This window comes from Convolutriloba macropyga, chromosome 12 (assembly GCF_964194025.1).
Source record: "Convolutriloba macropyga chromosome 12, txConMacr16.3, whole genome shotgun sequence".
NCBI classification, from domain to species: Eukaryota; Metazoa; Xenacoelomorpha; order Acoela; family Convolutidae; genus Convolutriloba; species Convolutriloba macropyga.
The window spans coordinates 51,899,255-51,921,048 of record NC_134479.1 but is presented as its reverse complement, the minus strand read 5'-3'; the positions used below and the strand labels follow the sequence as shown (position 1 = coordinate 51,921,048).

At 32.6% G+C, this 21,794-nt stretch overlaps 1 protein-coding gene across 1 annotated transcript; it reads right to left on the bottom strand.

Annotated features, from left to right (window-relative positions):
* Positions 1–2,472: 2,472 nt before the first annotated feature.
* Positions 2,473–21,196, bottom strand: LOC142350737 (uncharacterized). The gene is made up of 2 exons (XM_075402689.1): positions 20,941–21,196; positions 2,473–2,983 (listed from the first exon to the last, which is right to left on the bottom strand). Exons 1-2 carry the CDS (start codon positions 21,126–21,128, stop codon positions 2,860–2,862), a joined length of 312 nt encoding a protein of 103 aa, XP_075258804.1. The 5' UTR covers positions 21,129–21,196; the 3' UTR covers positions 2,473–2,859.
* Positions 21,197–21,794: the final 598 nt, after the last annotated feature.

The window sequence follows — 21,794 nt, the reverse complement described above, 5'->3', positions numbered from 1 at the left end:
ATTTATAAGTGTATAACAGCCAAAAATTTATTGAATTCGAGTTCTGGGATGTCTAGTGAAAATTCAAGCATTTTGATTTCGGTAAAAACAAAATTTCGGCATTTTAAAAAGCCGAAACTTAGCTCTTATAGAGGTCAAAATGCCAAGAGTTTCTATTTGTATGTCCTCTTTCTCTCTTTATACATTCATACAAAGAGATTCCACATTTTTTTTATATTTAGGAAACTGCCCATTTTTCACATTTTCTAGTTTTGTCACATTATCACGTTATTTACAGTTCACAAATCATAATATTGACGTTCAAAACATTAAAATCCCAAAAGAAATAGAATATCGTTCTTAACAGCTTCGACGCCACTTTCTCACAGAAATTAATTGAATTTTTTAAATTTTTGTCTTTAACTGTCATTTTTACTTTTTAATCGGCATTTTATGGGAGAATAGATGAGCTGAAATTCTGATAGTAGTAGATGGCTGATGGCATTGAGGACTTTGAAAACAATTGTTTAAAAATATACTTTTTAACTTTGCAATTTTGTTCTTTTTATTGTCCACTTGTTACCTAGTCTTGTTAATTACAGGTCATATATGACATTATTGGTGTCAAGGCAAGGTGTCACATGGGATTGGTGGCACAAAATCTAATGTTTTCAAAAAATTCAGTCTGACTTCTTTGGCATCTTCAGGGGTTTTTCAAAAAATAAATTAATTTAAATTAATCAAATTAATTAAACTAAATTCAATTAAATTAAATCAAATTAAGAAAATTAAATTAATTTTTGACTTTTGTCATATTTGACGTTGTTTTTGTAGCCGTAAGACAATAAGGTGCAAGTGAGATAATGGCAGATCTCACGGGCTTCCTTTGGACGAATAAATGATCCTTTTTAATCAGTTCGTTTCGTAATTAATGTTTTTCCTGACTTTGAAAATAATTTCTTTTCGAAAAATAAAAAAAAATTACTTAAATTCGTCCCTTTTTCTTTTTGTCTACATGTTACCTACTCTCATCAACGAGAGCTGAAATACTACATTATCGGTGTTCAAAAAAGGCGCAATATGGCTTTACGACGTGCAATTGAGGGGCAAAAAATGGCTTTACGGCTTTATGGCTTTCGTAACCGCATAAAAAATTGAATAACGACAGGCCTAATTGCCCTACAAAAAACCGTAGGTAATCTTAAACATGTGGGTTTTTTTAGTGCAGTGCACAGGTGCCTTGATTGGATCATTTGAATTGCAAAAATTTGGTGCAGTGCACAGGTTGCCTTGATTGGATCATTTGAATTGCGAAATTCGAAACAAAATAATGAAATTGAAGAAAACATTTTCCTGGGTTTCTCAGATCTTTTCTCAGATTTATAATTTTTCGAATCTGAATTTCGTAAATTGACTAACAGCGAGGTCTTTTTGTTTGCTTACAAGTTTTAGATATCAATGGAGGTATCATTAATTTTTCTCGATTCTTTTTTGTCTTAAAATTTTTTAATCTGTCATATTTTGTCACTTGGAACTAGTTAATGTCTCTTAACCATTACAATACTTGTTCTTGAGAACGCAAATCTCAGCCAATATCGGTATCTGATAGCCTACCCGGACAGAACGTCAAAACCTAAACAATACTGATTCAGTGAAGTTACAGGTCTTGGATCAGTACTGTATCAGAGCTCTGATCATATCATTTTTTACACTTGGCACGTTTTAAATCAAGTCTTAAGATTTTTTTCAAGCCTTGAGTCAAGTCTTGTACTTGACTTGACAAGTCTTAGGGAGTTCTTGGCCATGATTTGACAAGTCTTTTGCAAGTCTTGGACAAGACTTGACAAATGTTGAGCTCAGTTTGTTTTGTTGGCTTGCTTTCGTTTTTTAACGACAGAAGAAGGCCGCCACTTACAGTGACTTGCCTTTAAAACTCTCCAAAGAAGCACAAGACAACGCAAGCAGTTCCTCAAAGTTCACTTGATAGTGAATAAAAAAACAGATATCACCATAAAGATACAAGTTATGACCACGTTTTTCTGCCCGTTGTAAACAATTTGGTTTCAGGGTGAACATAAGGGCCATTTTTAGTTGGTATATGCTCAATCCAGAAACAACTTGGCCGAATTAGGATATTTCTCGCAATTTTTTTTGTCTTTTTTGCTGATTTTCATATGAGTTACTTATATTTAATTTCGTCTTAAAACTCTGCCGTGCCTATTAACTGCGAAATAATCAGGACTTGTCAAATCTTGGTCAAGACTTGACTCAAGAATTGCCAAAATTGGAAAAAAAATTTGACTTAGACATAACAAGTTTTGAGCAAGTCCTGATATGTCTTTACAAGTCTTAAGTTGTGAGATAAGACGCGATCAGTACTGACTTGCCAATTCAAGACGTGTATTTTACTGGAGATGTGTTGATCAAGACTTGAAATCCGTCCCTAGCATGCAGTTGAGAAGAATAATTCATGAATTAAAAATTCATTAAGCATTAGCTATTTTCAAACAGTTTTAATTATCGGGTACTACGATTATGTAAGATTATGCAGAATAAGATAATTTTTATGGTCAATTTTTAGCAGTGAATCAATAATTGTGGGAAATTTTAGCATCAAGTTATACATAGCAATTTTACATAGCAATATTTACAAAGATCAGAGTCCGCTATAATATAATTCATATTAATGCAAAGCTTCGGTATGTTCAAGAAAGTTGCTTCAGATCACGAATTCTGTTGCTGTAAAGATTTTAACGCTATCATATTTATGTCTCTGCTTGATTATAGTAATAGTTTTTAATATATACATCTTGCAAAATTTTGTTAACAGTTTGTCTTGTGTTTGATCAAACGAAAAACACAAGACGTCACAGTCAACTTTCACTGTTCGATTTCAATGAGGTTCTTTATGATGTCCTCGGCGTACCTCATGATGCACCATTCGGGGAGTTCCATGTCAAAAGTCTCATCAGGATACACTGGTATCAAACAGTCCATCACGACACTAAACACCGGATTTATGTATTATGATGAAGAAAAACAAATCCGTATCGAAATTTTAAATTGCATCATATAAATCTGTCAGGTAGACTATTGCAGAAACATTTAAACTCGCAACAAGTGAACTAAAACACACTTATCCTTAAAAATCTGATTTAGTTCACTTTAACTGCTAAGATAACGTGTACGAGAGAAATTGCATACTACTATGTTTTGCATCCGCATGCTACGATGCAATGTCGCAACATTTTTCAGCGTCAGTAGTTTTCGAAAAACAAATGGAGATGTTGAGAACTCTCGGAATTACCAAAATTTTTGGAAGCGATATAAATTTCGGCTAGAATTCAAAATTTACACCCTTATCTGGTCATGCTTTTTAAGATGGGGAACAAGTTATTGGCATTTCTGTATTAGCAAAACGTTACTGCATCGGTTACTGCAATAGCGTATCAGTGATATTGATTGAGCTCCATTTTTCTTTTTTTTTTTGCCGTCCCTTTTCGCTAAGGACAGATTGAAGAAAATTCCAAGACCGATGTGATGACCGGTATCTCAGAAAGTTTGCAATTTTAAACGCACGAAAAGATTAAAAACATTCCTTATTATGTTTCAGTCTCTCAAATTCTGTTAAGTAAATGAAAAATCAGAACGCAGAAACCACATTTCTGAAAATGATTACTTATTTCCATTTGATTTTGATTTCATTAAAATAGTTTTTCTAAATGCAACAATTGGTATAAATAGTTGTATTCTCTAAATTTTTCCAGATATCCTTGAATATAGGAAAACTAACAGACTTCGAGAAAAAAATAAGTTTTTGAACTTTACAATGAGTAAGTTGTCAAAAATTCAGAAAACGTGTGTAAAAATTTTAAAACCTTTTTTTAAAGCGACAGTGTTTAAATCTGTGATAAGAATTAACAAGAGAGAGGCAAACCAACTTTTAAAGACGCATGTGTTTTTGAAATTACTCCCCAGTAAGCTTCTATGATTTACCAGCACAGCACTTTAATTGGGACACCATTACCCAAACGGACTTTAAAAGCACTATTACATAAATAGGCAACGACAGCGATTTCATTGTCTCTATGATGTAAGATTTTATGGACAAGATCTATGGCAAGCCAATATCGTCAATTATTTCATTTGTGAGTGATTTGATTAGAAAAGATTTCTAACGTAGAATTTAAAATAAAAAAGTTTCTTAAAAGTTTTGTGAACGTTAGGCCTAACTTCCGTTTTTTGCTCACACTTTTCATAAATTGTGCTGAATTTTTATCAGTTTTCTATAGGATAGAATTGTTAACGATAGTCTCATCATTAGTTTTACTTTTAAAGAGATTTGTTGAACTGTTTGAACAAACTGTTTTGGCTAAAATTTTGATAAAATTTTTCGAAAATCAGCATTTTTTTGTCATTTCATATAAATTTGCATCAAATGTGCTTATTTGGCCAACTATTTTCCGTTTGTCCGATTGCGAAGGCTAACAAAACTGCTAACAATATTTTTTTACTCTTTAAAGGGCTATGTTTAGCTCCGGTGTGTGAAAAAGTGTTCTGGAACTAAAAAATTAGCGGTCCATCACAAAGTTAAACTTATAAACTATTGCATTTTAATTCCATTTAGCAAAAACTTGGTAGACAGTTGTTTGGAACAAATAGTTTTTGTAAGAACCGAGCAGCGATAACAACGCTATTTTTAGTCTAATCAATGATTTTTGCTCAGTTCTCTTTAAAATTTTTTGCATTTCTTTTATATCAACTGCAGGCAAATCTGTCCTCAACTAAAAGTTGAATTAAAACCATTTTTGTCCCTTTTTATGTTTAAATGAGCTCCGATGAAAAAAAATTGTATTAATGAATAATTTTCAGGTTTTTTATGCCTCCAACGATGTGTTTTGTGAATTTTCATTTAATTTAAGAATTTTGCCAGCATTTGATGAGTTATGTCAGCATCTTAATCGGATTAATCAAATGCCTAATTGGTTTTGTATATTAAGATGTTTGAGAAAATATTTAATTCTTTTTTTGATACATAAAATTCTTTCACTAATATAACTACATAAATATCCAAAGTTCACCATTTATTTTTGAAGACATTGTCTTTTTACTCAAGTTAGCTATTTCGCTAACAGTTGGATAAATTGCTTATTTTATTGGACAGGAAGCATTAGCATGACAAGTTTTGGTCTAATTGCAGAACCTTAAAATCAGAAAATTATTGGGAATGTTAGAAGCGCTGTAATTTTTTACATTATATTTTTGCTTTTTTTTTGTTAAATACAGCAAAAAATGATTTGTAACCAAAACTGGATTTTTTTCAGGTAATTTTTACGCGAAGATGCGGGCCAATGAACATACTTGACAATCTACAGCAAAAAATTTATGATTTTTTGGCTTCAGCACTGTTTGCAAAAAAAATAAATGTGAAATTTTGAGTTCTGCATATATTATTTGTTACATTGTAGTCTTTTGAATTAATCTCACAAATGAAATTTCCAGTTGGCTTCCCAAGCAATAAGAAGTTATTTTGTTTACCAATTTGTAGTTGAAAAATTATGATTGGTTTGTCTTATCGTTTTAAAATGTTTGTTTTAAAAAATTAATGGTTTTTTAAGATTTACCACTTTTAATCTTAATTCTGCATCTATTTAGCGTAGTCTCAGCAGAAAGATGGAGAATTATCTGTATTTGAATTGTAATGTAGTTTTTGTTTTGATTTTTTTCCAATTATTTTATGGTTTTTTGGCGTTGAATTTTTACAAAGCCTTTTCTTATTTTTATACATTTTCCAATTTCTGAGAGCTTACTTTGCTGTATTGTCTAATTATCAGGCTAATTCAAATTGAATAAGCAGCAACATATTACATAAAATTGTTAAAAAAGACGTAATTAATTATAATTATTTTTAGTGAACAGATTATGATTGTAAAGGCTTCACACGTTTTCTCGCAATATTTATTTGACTTTCTGATTTTGGCCTGTATTTGTTCATTTCTAGTCGCAATAAATTATGGAAAACGGCCGTTGTTGTCTTGATGGACTAACTGATGTCATTCATTGATTTCAGTTGATAGCCAATAGTTTTCATATTTTTCGAATTAATTGTTATCAAAAAGTGTATACGTACTTTTAACTTCGCCCTTTTGTTTTGGTTTTCTACTTGTGATTTATTCTGAATAAAGACAGGTCCGATATCTTTTCTGATGAATGAAAGTCAATTGGTTTAGTTCAAATTTCATTCGCTGCTATTTTGACATTTTCTTTAAGTTTTTTTAATATAGGTAGATACTGAAATTTGGTCATAAGCAATTGTTGCCTTTTTTATTTGATTTGGTTGTGTGCATCGTGTCCAAATCAAATAAAAACTGAGCTTAAACTACTGTTTACGGTAGTCTAAGCTCAAATCAAGTTTTTAAATTCATACACCAATTATTTCTGGTGTATGAGTTTTTTTTGGTTTTTTTTGAGTTCACAGAAATTATTTCAAGATCAGTCGTGTTTTTCTTCAAAACAAGTTCATATTAAAGACGTTTGATTCATGCTAGAGTTTCGGCGATTTTTCCTGAAAGTTGCTATTTCCGAAAAAAGCACATATGTCGCAAAAACCAGTAACACAATAAATTCCTACAATTGGCAATGTAATTCCACAAAAAAGTTTTTATGACTTAGGATTAACTGTGAGTTGACTGCAGAAATAACTGCAGGTTAGAAATAGCAATTATTGAAGAACAAAGCTTTTTAAAAAAATGTGGGGCCAAATAAACAAAATTTAATTGTGTCAACACTGCTGTTCATTGATTAAAGAGAAAATGAAATAGAAAATCGGGAAAATGAATAAAATAAAAGTAGTCATTTATCGCAATGAAAATTTTAGAGTCATTGTCATTTCATAGTTAATTGGATTCATATAGCTTGAATCGAATTTTCTACTTCACAATCTAGAGAGCAAATAATACAGCTTTGAGCACAACTGCTTCTGAAATTAGGACCATACAGAAGAAATCAAAGACAATGTTCTCTGAAGTCTCCAGAAAAAAAAAGTAAAATTGATTGCAATTTACAATTTCAATTCAACAGAAAAACAAATGTAAGGAAAGCCGTAAAAACGAGAATGAAGAGACTTGTGATAAATTAGATTCCATCTGTTTTCGCGAAAATAAATAGCATAACAACAGAGAGCTCTCTTTTGTCGTATAGGCCAAGTTCTGAAACCTCGTTTTCTTTTCTAAATAATTTTCTCAGCTTGTTTTGTTTTTGATTCAGCAGCAATAATATGGCTCAGCAGAAATGGAATTGAGCATCGCTGTCTAAATAGAGAACTACAGAAGATCAAAAGTTAAAATACAACGAGCAGATTGTCGAACAGTGATCAAGAAAAAACTGGCAAGACCTGAGAAGTTAAGTGAAGGATTTAATTATAGAAAAAATTGTAATAAAAGCGTTGTTTTTATTGTTTGACCTCTAATAGCCTTCAATTAAAAGCAAGCAAAACCTGTTGTCGTCAAAAATAGTTGTTTTCAAAAATATCAGTCATAAAAGTGGACACTATGCGTTTTTGCGAACAAAGTGAAAACAAATAAGGGCAAAACTCAAAAAAATGCAATAATTTTTGAAATCTAATTAGTGTCAAAGCCAAAAAATGTTCAGCCTTGAGAAAATTATTCACGCTGACGCTTGCCTTAAAAGAAACAGATATAATTGAATGTTAATGAAACTAAGAGATCGGACCCTACATGAAAAACCAATACAAGAGAACACAACTAGTTGCAAATACTTGACAAATAGTGTTATAGTAAAAAAAAACGTTTAGTTTTGAAACAATCGGGGCAATTGTACGATAATAACCGCTGCCCACAGACCGAAGTTAAGATTCAAGCAGTCAGAAAACAGTAGAGCCAAAAAAGAGGAGAGCTTAACTTTCTCTAAGTATCAAAAACTGTTCTATTTGGTCCGCAATTCGATTAGTATAAATAAATATGTTGACTTCAACCTTTTATTATTGGAGAACAATAAACTTTATCAAGACAGCAATTGACCTTTTAAACTCCGGAAACGTAATGCGATAAGATGTCAAACTTTAAGTATAACGCACGTGCTCGGCAGTTTGTCTAATTTCTAAAGTTTAAAAAAAATAACGGATTTGCCATATTTTTTGAAAGTTGGAGGCGTCAAAGTAAAAAATTGTATATAGCAATGAGGCTTTAATTATTGATAAGACAATAAAATGAACATCAAATAAAGGCAATTTTTTAAAAAACGGACCTTATTCATCAAAACAAATAAAGTTGAAATCATAAAAACATGTTTAACTGATGCTTTTTCAGCAATGGATTGGAATAATCATCAATAAAACTAACTCAAAAGACTGCATACAGAATAACCAATAGCGCAGAAATCAAATATGCATTAAAGATTTTGAAAACATATATTGTTAAAGTCTAAGAACTCATAAGATTTCAAACAAACAATTATTTTGAAACAAACCGGAAGATTTTATATCACAACTGTTACCCCACTGACTGATGTTGGCATTTAAGCAGTATAAAAACAGTAACAAAAACTGATGAGAACCTAATTTTTCTACGTATCCAACACTGTTCTAATTTAGACTGCAAATTCATTAGACTCAACAAACTTGGTGATTTCAGCCACTAAGTGTTGGAGACAAGGTTTTCATAAAGAAAGCTGTTTGCAGTACATTCTAAGAGCTTTGACAAATTAATGCGACAAAATGTTAAAAACTAAATCTTAGTGCCAATGATTTCTAAAATTTTAACAAAATTTCACGGATATGACATATAACATATTTTTGAACGTCAGGGAAGTCAAAGTAAAGAAAATGTAGCTGCATACAAAAATTCAAGCATGACAAAAACTTAAGAATGCTAAATTAGAAGTAAATTATGAAAAGGAAGGATTAGAGCAAGAAAAATGAAGAGCAACGCATAAATCTCCTTTCTAGCAATCTTTAGATGTGGACTGAGACTATAATATCCGATAACTTATACCTACTCAGAAATTGACGAGGTTCAGCGATAAGGCAACAAAATGAACAACAAATAACGGGAAAGTTTTACCGGGCTTCAGCCGTTTTGTTTGATTCAACAATTTTAACAAAATGTGTCGAATTTTCCGTATATCAGAAAATTTTTGGAAAGTTGGGGGCATCCAAGTAAACAAAATGTAATTACATTTAAAAATCCTTAATTAAAGGACATCAAAATGAGAGTAAGTTATAAAAACAAGAAATTGCAAGAATTGTTTTTGAAATCAGATTGTGTCGGAGTCCTGAAACCACTTGCTGTAGACTAAGAAAAAAAATCGAAAATCTTATGCATAATTAGAAACCGATGAGACTTTTAACTAATAAGGTTAAATAATAAGAAATAAAATAACAGAACTAAAAAAAATAACCGGAAAACGTAAAAATGTGTCACTGTTCTTTCAAATCGAAGAAATCTGAAGTCATAAAAACATTAGTTTAAAACCAAGCAATCAGTCAGATTTACTTATGTTTACTTTAGCTACAGATTGAAAAATATTTAACAAAACTAACTCATGAGACCGCAAAAAGAAAAAACCAATAGCGCCATCAGACCGCAAAACCAATATTCATAAAAACCATTTGATTTGCACTGAAGAAAATTATTGTGAAGGCAACGGAAAAGTTGACAGACAAAAGCTGTCGTTGTTTCTACTGCCTGCCGTTGGGTTTGAAGCAGTCGGAGAAAAAATGATGAGAATAATTGATGAGAAATTATTTTTTCTGAGTATCAAAAATTATTCTAATTTGGTTCACACTTTCATTAGATTTAAGAAATTTGGCTCACTTCAGAAATTCGAGGACAATAATTTTCATAACAATAGGAGTTTGTCGTATTTTCTGAGGCTCTTTGGATAACTTAGTAGAAAAAATTAGGAACATTAAATAATAATAATAGTGAGTTATGGGTTCGTCGGGTTTCTCTTTTTTGCTTTCCAACCTCGCTTGTAAGGACAAAAAATAATTACAGAAAGAAACCTAAATCATATTCAGCTGATTTAATGAGTTAGATAATTCAATGTTTTCCAGTGTTTTCTTTGTCCCCAATTACAACATGTGCGTTATTATAGAGCGCTTTCTAGGAAAATAATAGCACACGTGCGCTTGGGGATGTAACAATTATTATGCCAGCTCAGCCCAAATATTATCCAAGTTTTTTGGAATACAAAAAAGTGCTCCACACATTTGAGACTGACAAAGTAGGTAAAACAAACAATTCTGTCAAAAATTTAAAAATAAGTGATCCAAAAACAGATTTCAAGTGAGGGTGAAGTGCTATAGTAGAAACAAAAATCTTGACAATGAAATAAAACTAAACCAAGAGAAGGCCAATTATAGCTCCAGTCAGCTATCGCTATCACCAATTTCAAACACAAAAGTGGTTGAAAATATCACAGCAAAAAAACGTCAGAGAAGAAAGTTTTCAAAATTCATTAAGATGTCCCTTGAATTAAAAGCAGTCCAAATATGTAAAACAGGTAACTAATGGTTGGAACCTTTAAAAAAACCAGTAAGAAGAGAACATATAAATTTGGAAGCATAATAATTTTATAATTGAAATCAAGTGATCAATTAGCAAAAGCAACGAAAAAAGCAAGCAAGAGTAAATAGTTTGCTGAACTTTCTGGAATCGAATGTATTCCATGTTGAAAAAAATCAATTGACTTATTAGAGTAGTTTAACAGGTTCAGATATTTTGAGTGTTAACAGAAAGCCAATGATATTAATCAAAACCGATACAAAGAGAGAAGAAACCGAATAGAATGATATGCCAGGTCGGAACCAAAAAAAAACATATAGTTTGGAACAAAGTAGTCCAAAATGAATAACACTACAGGCACGATATGTCAGTTGTGAGACTAAGTAGTGGCACAAAAAGAACAAGCAGCAAGTAATATAATGAACAACGACATTTGTTGAATAGAAAAAATTTAAGCAAACAAAATTCTTCTGTATGAATTAAAAACTCGAAAAAGATCCTCTATTCTTCTTTAGATGTCAAAATGAACTGTTATTCTTCAGAAAAAGTGATACCACATCAAAGAGAATAACAAAAATGGGCAAAACTCATAGAATCAATTGTCAATTTGTTTCAAAAAATGTCAAAGTTGTAAAAGCATTAGATAATAAATTATGCATAATTGATAATTTCAATCATATCTTACAACAGAATTAATGAGATGTGTCTTCTATCACAAATAATTCTATCTCTTCTAACTATTTCAGATGCAGGTTCTCAGCAGACTCCCTCTAATTCTCTCAATATCAAAACAACTTTTTGCAACTTTATTCTATTCCCTCTATCTCTTTCAACTCTTTCATGCAACTTCATCTTCAATTATTTTAGTAAGTCAATCTAATGAAGAAATCACAACCCATTTCTAAGTATATAATTTTCACCCAATAGAAAAGTATATTATTCATATCAAATCTAGATTAAGAGTTTGTATATGACACTGCGCCTCTATAGAAAGAACAATGCGACTCTTTTAGTAGAACAATATAACAAAATGTATATATAAAAGAACAATGCGCCTTTCAAAATGAAAACTGTGGCTCTTTTAAATTTTCATGCCAGCTTCAGGTTAAAATTAGAAAGCGCCTTGCAGCAACCTTTTCTTCGTGAAAGCTATATAAATTGTATTCATGTTTTTGCTTTTCTTAAGCTGATTTAAGATTATTGGCCAAGAGAGGGCAAAATAGGTCGACGTCGTAAGATGGTTGCATTACTTGGAGTTCCTCTCGTTGTGGAGCTGTAGGTCCAAGAAGCTTTGACAATTGTTTTTCCGTGCTGACAATATTTTCTGCTGTTAGTCGGTTTCCAGGTGGTAGCATAATTGTCTGCCTTTCATCTACCACTAGTATTTGTCGTGGATGAATTCCGAATGAGACAAAACAACAAACTTTCGCTTTTTTGAATATCGCCGACTAAACTTTGGACAAACTTAATTTATGAGAGCGTGTATTATCATTGGGATTAATAAAGAGATTGTGCCAAATATTACAGAAATTTTCCAAGTGTCTCTTTGCGTGAAACGATTCTTTAAACTATGTCGAATAATCTGCATATTCAAAAAAATTGGTTGGGCTATTTCAGCTAATTTATTCAAAGATGGTCTTTGATGTTCAGGATGTTCTGACATTTGGATTTGTATTTGCTCAATGAACTGTTGTCTTGCTTGAGCAATGGTAGCAAAATGTGGCAGGTTGTCAATTGCCGGAACTTTTGATAGAAGGTTTTTCAAAGGATCAGTTAGTTTAATATTCAATTTTTGAAGCGTTGAGTTTTGGTATGAAAACATTTCTGCTCTGATTTATAAAACTCTGGTTTCAAGTTTTGTTCCGCATTGAAGTTCAATGATGTAGAGTTGGCATCCTGGTAAAGGTTTTCTTTTCAATGGATCATGGTTTATTAATTGGATTATTTACATTTTGATATTTGATGATGCTGATGTTATCAACCACTTCTCATTTCCCAAATTTTTTGCTTTTTTTGCAGTGGCAGCTTTACGGTTTTGATTTCGCACATTTGTAGAGCAGTTAGGTGATTGTTAATCAAGTGATCCGACACATGTATCTTGAGCTGTTTCTAGAGAGAAACCGTTTATACACACGGAGAAGCTGCTCGATCCGACACATCGATTGATTTCATCTTGTGAAAGTAATGATATTTTTTGAGTAGAAAAAATTGCTATAAAAAACGGATTCAATGATATATGTGATGCATGACCGTCTGTTTCGTCATTAGGCATCGGTATAGGTACTGCTTTATACAGATTTAAAATAGTCGCTGCAGTGACAAATGGAATGGCTAATCTGAAGTACATCCCATCGTCAACTATGTTGACGTTTCTCAGTTTTTTTTCGTAGTAGGGTAAAATTTGTGTTATTGGTATAGCCAATAAAAGAAGTTCTTTCGTGTCTGATCGCCAATGGTTTACATCTCGAAGAATTTATTCTAAGTCTGATCTTGGCAGGAGTGCCCTGGGACTCATTTTGTTTACCATAATCATCACTGAGTTCAAGATTTTTAGCTTATAACTGTAGATTGCAACAATGTACATTTTTAGTTTATTTAGCAAAGCTGAAAACGATCCCAGAAGACTCGCCTGTACTTGAAGCATTTGGTGCCTTGCATGGAATAGTTGAGAGCATGCCATCAACGATGGCATGTCTTGCATCTTGAATTATCTTGGATATTGTCCACTGCTTGCATCAACACCATTAAGTGATTTCTCTGCGTCTGAATAATTTGCTTTTGCACTGAATTTACACCTTCAAGTTGGTCAGCGATGAGATACATTTTTGAGTTGACTTTGCCTTTAACTTCCGCCCAACGGTGGCTGTTTAGTTGAATCTGCGATAAGCCAAATCGATGTCTTCACAATGTCTAATGGAACCTCCACAGGCTCCACAAATGCTGCCGAGAGAGCACGCTATTCCTGCTCCTGCAGTAACCACTGTAAGTGCTCCTAAAGCAGTTAAGCCGGCTCCTTTTCTTGTTCGTTCGTTATCAGTCTGCTTAGTTGTTTGCTCTTCTGTTCCAAATGTTCTCCGAATCTCAGTTTTCACGTTTAATACGTCGAGTTGAACTGATTTTAATTCGTTTTCTCTGTGATGAAGAAGATAATTAAAGTTTAAACTGGTTTCATTTGTTATCATGTGATCAAATTGACAACCAAATGAATTGTCATTCCAAGAATTTTTCGAATGTAACGAAAGATTTCTGAAATGATTTTCCAACGAGACATTCAATCTTGGAAAGGGAACGAGGAATTGGATGTTCACGAATTTTTCAGCCAGTAGTAGCTTTTGTTGATATATGAAATCAATTCCTTTCTGTGATTCAATTTTGTTGTCATTATAGCAGATGTGCATTATAAGTGTGAGAAATATTAGGAATTTCCAAGAAATCATTTTGGAAGTTACTTCTCGAAAGATTGGAAGCTGCAGGGCTTACTATTGTCTTCAGGTGGCCAGTCTAAAAATACTTCTTGCCTCCAGAAATAGACATAATTAAATAATAAATAAGTGAAAATGTCGAAGTTATTCATGGCTGTGAACATTTTGAGGCAATGTTAAACAACTTTTTATTACTGCTGCTGGGTTCAATAACAGTCCCGCGGCGAAAGAGTCGTTTTTGAAAGACAAAAACTCTGAAGATGTTGTTCTGGCAGTCTTAAACATCAAGCCAAATTTACTTTCCTTAGGAATATTTTGTCGTTACTTAATCGACTGTATAACTTAGTCTAAGACATCGCTACATGTAGACGTCACAAGATCTCAAGCCACCCCTTTTTATCTTGTTATCTCTAATTTTAAACTTTATGAACTGGTAATATCTCAACTTTGAAATGAATTTGCAAATATTTTGCAAAACTTGAACTAATTTTTTTTCTAATATAGAGGCCCATTTTCTGTAAAGCACATTGTTGAGTTTTACTCACTGACAAAATAATGCAAGTAATTTTGATTGTTTAGGAGCTGTAAAGTTGTGCGCTTGAATTGTGCACTATGTAGTTCGGCAAAGTGGTAATGTAATTTCAAAATACTATTGTAGATTAACACGATAAGAATGTTTTTAATTATAGAAAGATTACCATTAAGGTGTGTTTATTCATCACTTTGAGTTACTGTTGTATTCAAAAGCAAGTTTCAACTGACTTAAGTGTTTTTTTGTTCTGACCAAATGATGTACTTGGAAGATGGAGTAATCGTATTTGAAGTTTCTGTGGAATATCCTTGCTCTGAGTCGGAGACATTTGACAATGATAATGCAGTTTGGGTCCTTCTGCTGTCGTTCGGTCACTCTGGTGTTTGTTGCTGTCCATGTTTAATGGCATTTATAATAGCATTTGTAATAGCTTAATAGAGTTTATAAAAATGAGAAATCGTTGATAGATGTTGGTAAAAACTTTTTTTTTCAAGTTCTCGAGTAACAGAGTTTTCTGATTCTGCAAAACTTAACAAAGCAGTTTTTATTTTTAAATAATTGCACAAACAAGGGCTAAAATAATTTTAGCAAGCGTTCATGAAAAAATAGCAGCTTTCAATAATAAATTTCGAAATCCTGAGGCATTGAAACAGCTCGGTTGGGAGGATGTCCCAATTGCTGATGTAAAAATATCTTCTTCGTGGATTGAAGCTACATCTGAAAATGCGTCTGGTGGATGTTCCCATTACATAATTAACAATTGGGTTAACAAACCAATTGCGTTAGCAAATCACCGGCTGTTTCAGTTTGATAAAAATTTCGTAAAAACAATAAGTGAAAAAATAATGAAATCGAGTTTATTGAACAAATTGTAACTTTCACGTTCCTTCAAGTATTATTTCCAACGGTCCAAAATCTCGAATTTGCGAGCAGTTATGTTGTCCCAACTCTGATATTAAAAAATTTTCATGGTGTTACAGTTTGTCAGTAAATGGTTTAGTAAACTATTCTGTTCCAAATTTTCTTGAAGAGACAAAAATTGATTGAATTATCCAGCTTAATAGTTGGATTACAGATGGTCTTATTGAAACCGGTGGCAAAGACTCAATCTCAGTAACATTTTTTGGTGAAAATTTTTATTTTATCTTGCTCCTGGAACTTATTCCGTAAAATTTGAAAAATTAAATCGAAATGTTGATGATTTTATGTCGTTTGTTGAAACTGGCCCGAGAGTTCTACTGTAAAATCTAATATAAAATTTTACATTCCACAACCAGATTTAATCCTTTGTCAGCCCGGCTTGGCTTCCCACGCTGTTTTAACGTCAACTTTAGGCGTATATTTTGTATGGGGGTGGGAAGCTTGTAATTTACGCGATTCGGAAAGAGTTAATCGCACACTTTTTCATAATGGTTCTGGTATCAAACAAGGTGGTTATAAAAGTTTGTTGAATAATGCTGGATTAGAAGGCGCTCTCCAGATTAGTAAAGAAATTGATAAAACTCGTAACGCTGGTTACAGTGGTTTGTCAAAACATTTAAACGCGTTTTTGTAGTCTGGGCAACAGGGTTCAGAAAAAAATACAAGAAAGTGTGCTCGGAAAGCTGGTATATCTGGAGCCATTATACGTATGAGACGTAATTTCAGGTTTCTCAACAAAAAGCGCAACTAACTGGAGCACTCTTGAAAGAGAAGGTTCATAACTTTGTGTTTAGGTAACTAGCTTCTTTCTAAAACGGGATTTTAAATTTAGATTCATGGAAGAAGCACATAAAGAAATTCAGTTTGCGTAATTTCGAGTCAACGCACAGCGTTGGATTGCTAGAAATTGCTCAACTGAGTTGTACTGAGTACTGTATTGCGCTAGCTAATAAAAGAAGCATGCATGTGGCCGTTCCAAAATGGCAGGAATCAAAAGTGTTGGACGGGAAGTTTAGCTTGTGAATAGTTGTTACAGTAAGTAATTCTAAAGCCCCTTGTCCGTTTGTAAATGTACATAGTCAAAGTAATATCAGTAGAGGGGTCAGATTGAGCCAAGAAGCGCTCTGGATGTACTTTTTTGATTTTTGACTTTGGTTTTGAATAACTAGCAGATTTTTATTAATTAATGTATTAACATTAGGTAACTTGTCGTTCATGCCTAAACATTCACGAAATTGGGTTGTGGTTGTAATTTAAATCCCAAAAAGACATTTTTTTTTTTAAAAAAAGTTCTGAAATGGGTCTATGTAAGGATAATTTAAGATGTAAGATATTGTTACCAAAAAAATGTATAGAGTATAAAGAAAAGAAATTTAAAATAGGGAAAGTTGTTAAGTAAGGTAAATTACTAAATGAAGTTTGAAGCACATTTGGGGGTTTAAAAGTATTGTTATGTTCGCTAAATCCAATCCCAAAAAATTTGAATGAAAATCTGTGCAGGTAAAATTGAAGCATTTACGATTGTCATTTGTATAAGTTAAATGTAAATTTGTTGAGGTAGAATTGGTTATGTAATTGTTTAGTAGACCTTCGCCGCCAATTCGAATTCTAAGCTTTTTCCATCTCACTCTATCCATTTTAAACATTTTGAAGCTAAAGATATGCAAAATCAATTAATCGGCTTTGGAATCGTTGTTGTATGTTCTTCTACTCTTTTCCTGTCACCATCTTCTATCACTATTAATTCTATCTTTTCTAACTATCACAGATGCAGGTTCTGAGCAGGTTCTAACTCCCTCTAATTTTCTCATTTTCAAAACAACCCTTTGCAACTTTTTTCTGTTCCTCTATCTCCGCCAACTCTTTCATGCAATTTCTTCTTCAATTAATTTAGTAAGTCAATCTAATAAACCAATCACAATCCACTTCTAAATTTATAATTTTCACCCAATAGAAAAGTATATTATTCATATAAAATCTGGATTAAGAGTTTGTATATGACAATGTGATACAAAACTGACTAAGTGATAAGTCAGCAAAGTTAGCAACAAAATAGGTCAATTTTTGAAAATTAATGATATCTTTAAAATAAGGCCAGTTATTGAAAACAGTAGGAGTGATCGAAAGGTTTTTAATAGGTTCAACTATGCTTTATTAGAGAGCTAAGCAGAACAATCATTAAAGAGAATAAGTAAAAGCAAGACCAAAATAATAAAAACCGTACAAAACACCGATAATTTATAGATCAAATAATGAAATATTTATTAACAAAGTATTATATGAATTGAAGCCATCAAGAAGCTCCAGTTATGCCTTATTCAGGAGCAAATCAGAAAAAAACCCTGAAGAATCAGCAAGACCCAGAAAGGTCAGCAATAAGAGGTAAAAAAATGTTTAAAAAATATATGCAAAGAAATAGTGTTTAAGTATATAAAAACCATAAGCTGCCCTGATGAAATGAAAAGCGCCACTATGCAGCATTAAGGCATATGTCCCAAGTAAAATGATTCTCCTAGCAACATCCGAGGAAATCAAAATTTGCTCAAAAATTGTTTTCTAAATCCAATATAATTTCAGAACGAAAACAGATCACAAATGAAAATCACTTTTTTTTCCTTCCATGTTTACTAATCTGAAGAGATGAAAATCAGCTCTCCCATTTGTTTTTAATAACTTCAATCTGACTTCAAAATGCGTGACATATCTTAAGAAAAACACAGTCGAAAAATTCCCCTAAGTATTTAAAACGTTGGACATTCCCGAACTATAAAACCCGCCATTGCATTGGAAACCTTTTTTGTCTTGAAAAAAGCGTGCTGCAGGGGTCGAGCGAGCAATGTTGTGGGTGCGTGGGGAGTGAAGTGTGTGCGTGTGTGTGGGGGGGGGGGTGAAGTTTGAGGGGTGAAGTTTGAGGGGTGAAGTTTGGAGGTCACATCGTCATCAAGTTATCTCTTCTAAACAAACTTGATGAGAAGCAAGTATAGAGACTAGTAAGCCGTCGGGCTCTGAGACAAAAAAAACAGGGTACTGCCTGTTGAAATTAACAGTATGCCACCTGTTGAGATTGTTTAGAGGTTGAAAAGTCAAAAGGAGCGGAAGTTTTGTTGGTCGAGTGACAAATTTCATTAAAAAGACGACAGGACTATTATAATTGCTACAAACAAGAGAGAAATTAATATAAGAGGTAGAATCTAGAATACTATTGATACATAGTCAGAAGTGTGTGAGAAAAGGCATCCTCAATATTTTGCAAATTGTATTGAAGTAAAATTTAAGGAACAAAAAAAACATTTTATTAAATAGCCTTGGGTTTTTAGGTTTATTAAGCCATCTTCCTATCAGAAAAGACAAAACTACTTCAAAACCTTCGAACATATTTAAAACTGTAATTATGAACCAAATTTTAAATGAAGATATAACACTTAACACCAAAATTGATTGAATAAATAATATCATGAAATACATAATCTGACAATGCAGAGAATGGTTTCTCCTTGTAAACCATTGCAAATAAAAAGACACAACTTAAAAAATGCACAAAAACAAACTGCTGAATTTGAGTTTCATCTGTTTACTAATTGAAAACACAGCTGACAGATTGCCAGAAAGTAGCCGCAATAGCTTCGTAGATCTGCAGTCTCAAAAAGGTAAAAATTACAAAAAAAAATTTATTCTTTTCATCAAGGGATAAGCTGTTAAATTCTGATAAAGAATCTGTATAAATTATTGCTGTTTCTTTTAGCTGCTCCTAAATAACCTTCAATTATAATGATATACCTCACTTGACCTTATTTTTTTGAATTAAGCTAAAAAAGTCAGTTTCAGAGTGAGGAAATCAATTTTGAGAGTGAGCTAAGTCACGTGTGAACAAAAACCTAATCACGCGAATGAACAAAAAAACATAGCGGGACAAGTTTTGACGTACAAGTCAAAGAAATTTCGTCGACTAATCGAAAAACTAGACCTAGAGCCGACAATGAGTGAATTGGGAAAACCATTTAAATAAACAGATCGAAAAAAAACAGAATATTGGTGTCAAAATGCCGCATATGAACAAAAAAACACCAGCAAGCAATGAAATTTAGTTCAAGCAAAAAAAACTAAGCCTTGAATGAACTATGAATGGATTTGAAAAAAACAGTTAGAAAATAATCCGACAAAAAAATTTTTAAAAAAATCAGTAAAAATTAAAGTGAAATTGCCGCATGTGAACAAAAACCACTAGCCAGAAAGCGAATTTTTGTGCAAACACTATTTTCTCACTCAACTTTAGAATTAGGGCTTTGAATTGTAAAATAACCGAGAGAAAGCCAATGATAGCCTGAAGTATTGTCTCGCTGCTATTAAACACATTACATTAAAACTGAAAAAAATTTAAAAAAAAATTGAAAATTTTGAGTCATTTTGGCCCCTAAAACTAATTTTGGGTTTCTCAATGGATTAAATAAAACGGCTACTGCAAAATCTGAGATAATATTCAAAATAAAACTATTTCAAGTGTTTCAAAAAACATTATGAGACTAAAAACTGCCTCGTTATATCTGCGCGGCTATCAAAATACGTTATGACATAATTTTCATACAGAATCATCTTGTCTGTAGAGAGCCCTTCACAATGTTTCAAGAAAAAATAAAATACTTTAAACATTCCGTAAAATATGTGAACTATAAATAGTTTATGATTCATTCAACTGCAGAAAAAACGAAAGTGAAGTTTTCTACTCAAAGTTAATCCTAAAAAGGTGACCTCATAAAGGTTCGAATAAGACGTTGATTTTAGCTGTAAAAGATCCCAAAATTTTCTGATTGCAAAGATCAAATTTTGTATTTAGAAGCCGATAACTTTAAATTTCATCTAATGACCTGAAAAAATAGTTTTCCATTAGTCTCTTTGCGGGGTCGAGGCGTCACCGCCATTCAACGCAAAATTATGTAAGATAAGCGCTGAATGCAAGAATTTTTGTAAGATAAACGGAGAATGCGGTGAAATTACATAAATCAGGCGGTGATTGTGTTGAAAAAAATTTTTGTTGCCTGGTAGCGGTGGAATGACACAATTTCACCGCTGATTTAAGAGTTGAATTTACATAAATTCAGCGCTGTGAAAAAGTGTCCAAATTATGTGAAATAATCGGTGATTGCGATGAAACTACAAAAATTCACCACTTAACTTAGTGGTGAACTTACATAAATTCACCGCTTCAGAAAAAGGTGTTAAAATTTTGTGAGATTAGCGTGAAATGCAGTGAAATTAATGGGGAGTAGGGGAGGAATTGTTAGATGTAAGCCCCTCCCCTAAAATTACCCCTTAATCTGACAATTTTTTGACACTTTTTTTCCAAGCAGTGAACTAATGTAAGTTGACCACTAAAGTAAACGGTGAACTTACAAAAAATTACCACATTTCACCGCAAACTCATGTACAAAGTTTGCTGTGGAAAAAACACCTTTTCACCGCATATTTTACATATTTTTCCGATTTCTCCTCGACGCGGTTTATCTAGTTTTATCTAGTTTTTTTGACAAAACTGACAAAAACACTCTTAATAGACATAACTTACTGATAGTTTGGTTTGATAACATCTTCTTTTTCGAGGTGTAGTGTCACCACTTCGTTCAAATACAGCAATAATGTATGTTGTTGGTTTCCTGAAAGCTGTTTGAAAACTTCAGTTTGCTCGGAACTCATCTGTTGTCGGAAATTGTCGAGGATACCCGCGTAGGGCTCTTCGTCTTGATGTTGCAACATTAATCGCGTTTTCTGCAATGCTAACGATTGCCAAAGAGGAACACAAGCACCAACGTGGAAGTCACCAATACCTGTTTGTGAGGAACAAGGAAATATTACACCAGGGATTTTTATATCAGTTCTGCCAACTTGTTCTGATACCAACTGGCTCATAATAACTGTTGGAAGAATTCAATTGAATCCCGCGGAGAGAATTTCAAACCCAAAAAAGATATAAGTACATGTGGTAATCAGGGATTTTTCAAAAAAAAAATTCTTCTAAAACCTCTCACATCGTTTCGCAAAAACTGTGGTGAAAACGGTGTTCGAGTGTGAGATAACAGAATTTGATGTTAACGCAGGGGAAGATTTGGACAAAGGCCATGAGATAAATAAGCACATTTTATGTTATTTAAATCATTCGTTTGTGGCGCTATTCGTTAAGTTTCATCATAATCTTAAATTTGTTCAATTTGCTCTGTATCAACTTAATCTTAATTTTAGTTCATGATTTGAGGATCAATTAGCAATTACTCAGCGTTTCCAATTCGCTGATATGATTCTTTTTTATTGGAAACGCAGGGAACTTCCTGATTTTTGCCGCAGTTTTCCTATGTGGTATATATGGAAAAATTTTCCTAATTTTTAATTTCGTTCTTTTTTAGTTCAATTTAATTTTATTTTGAT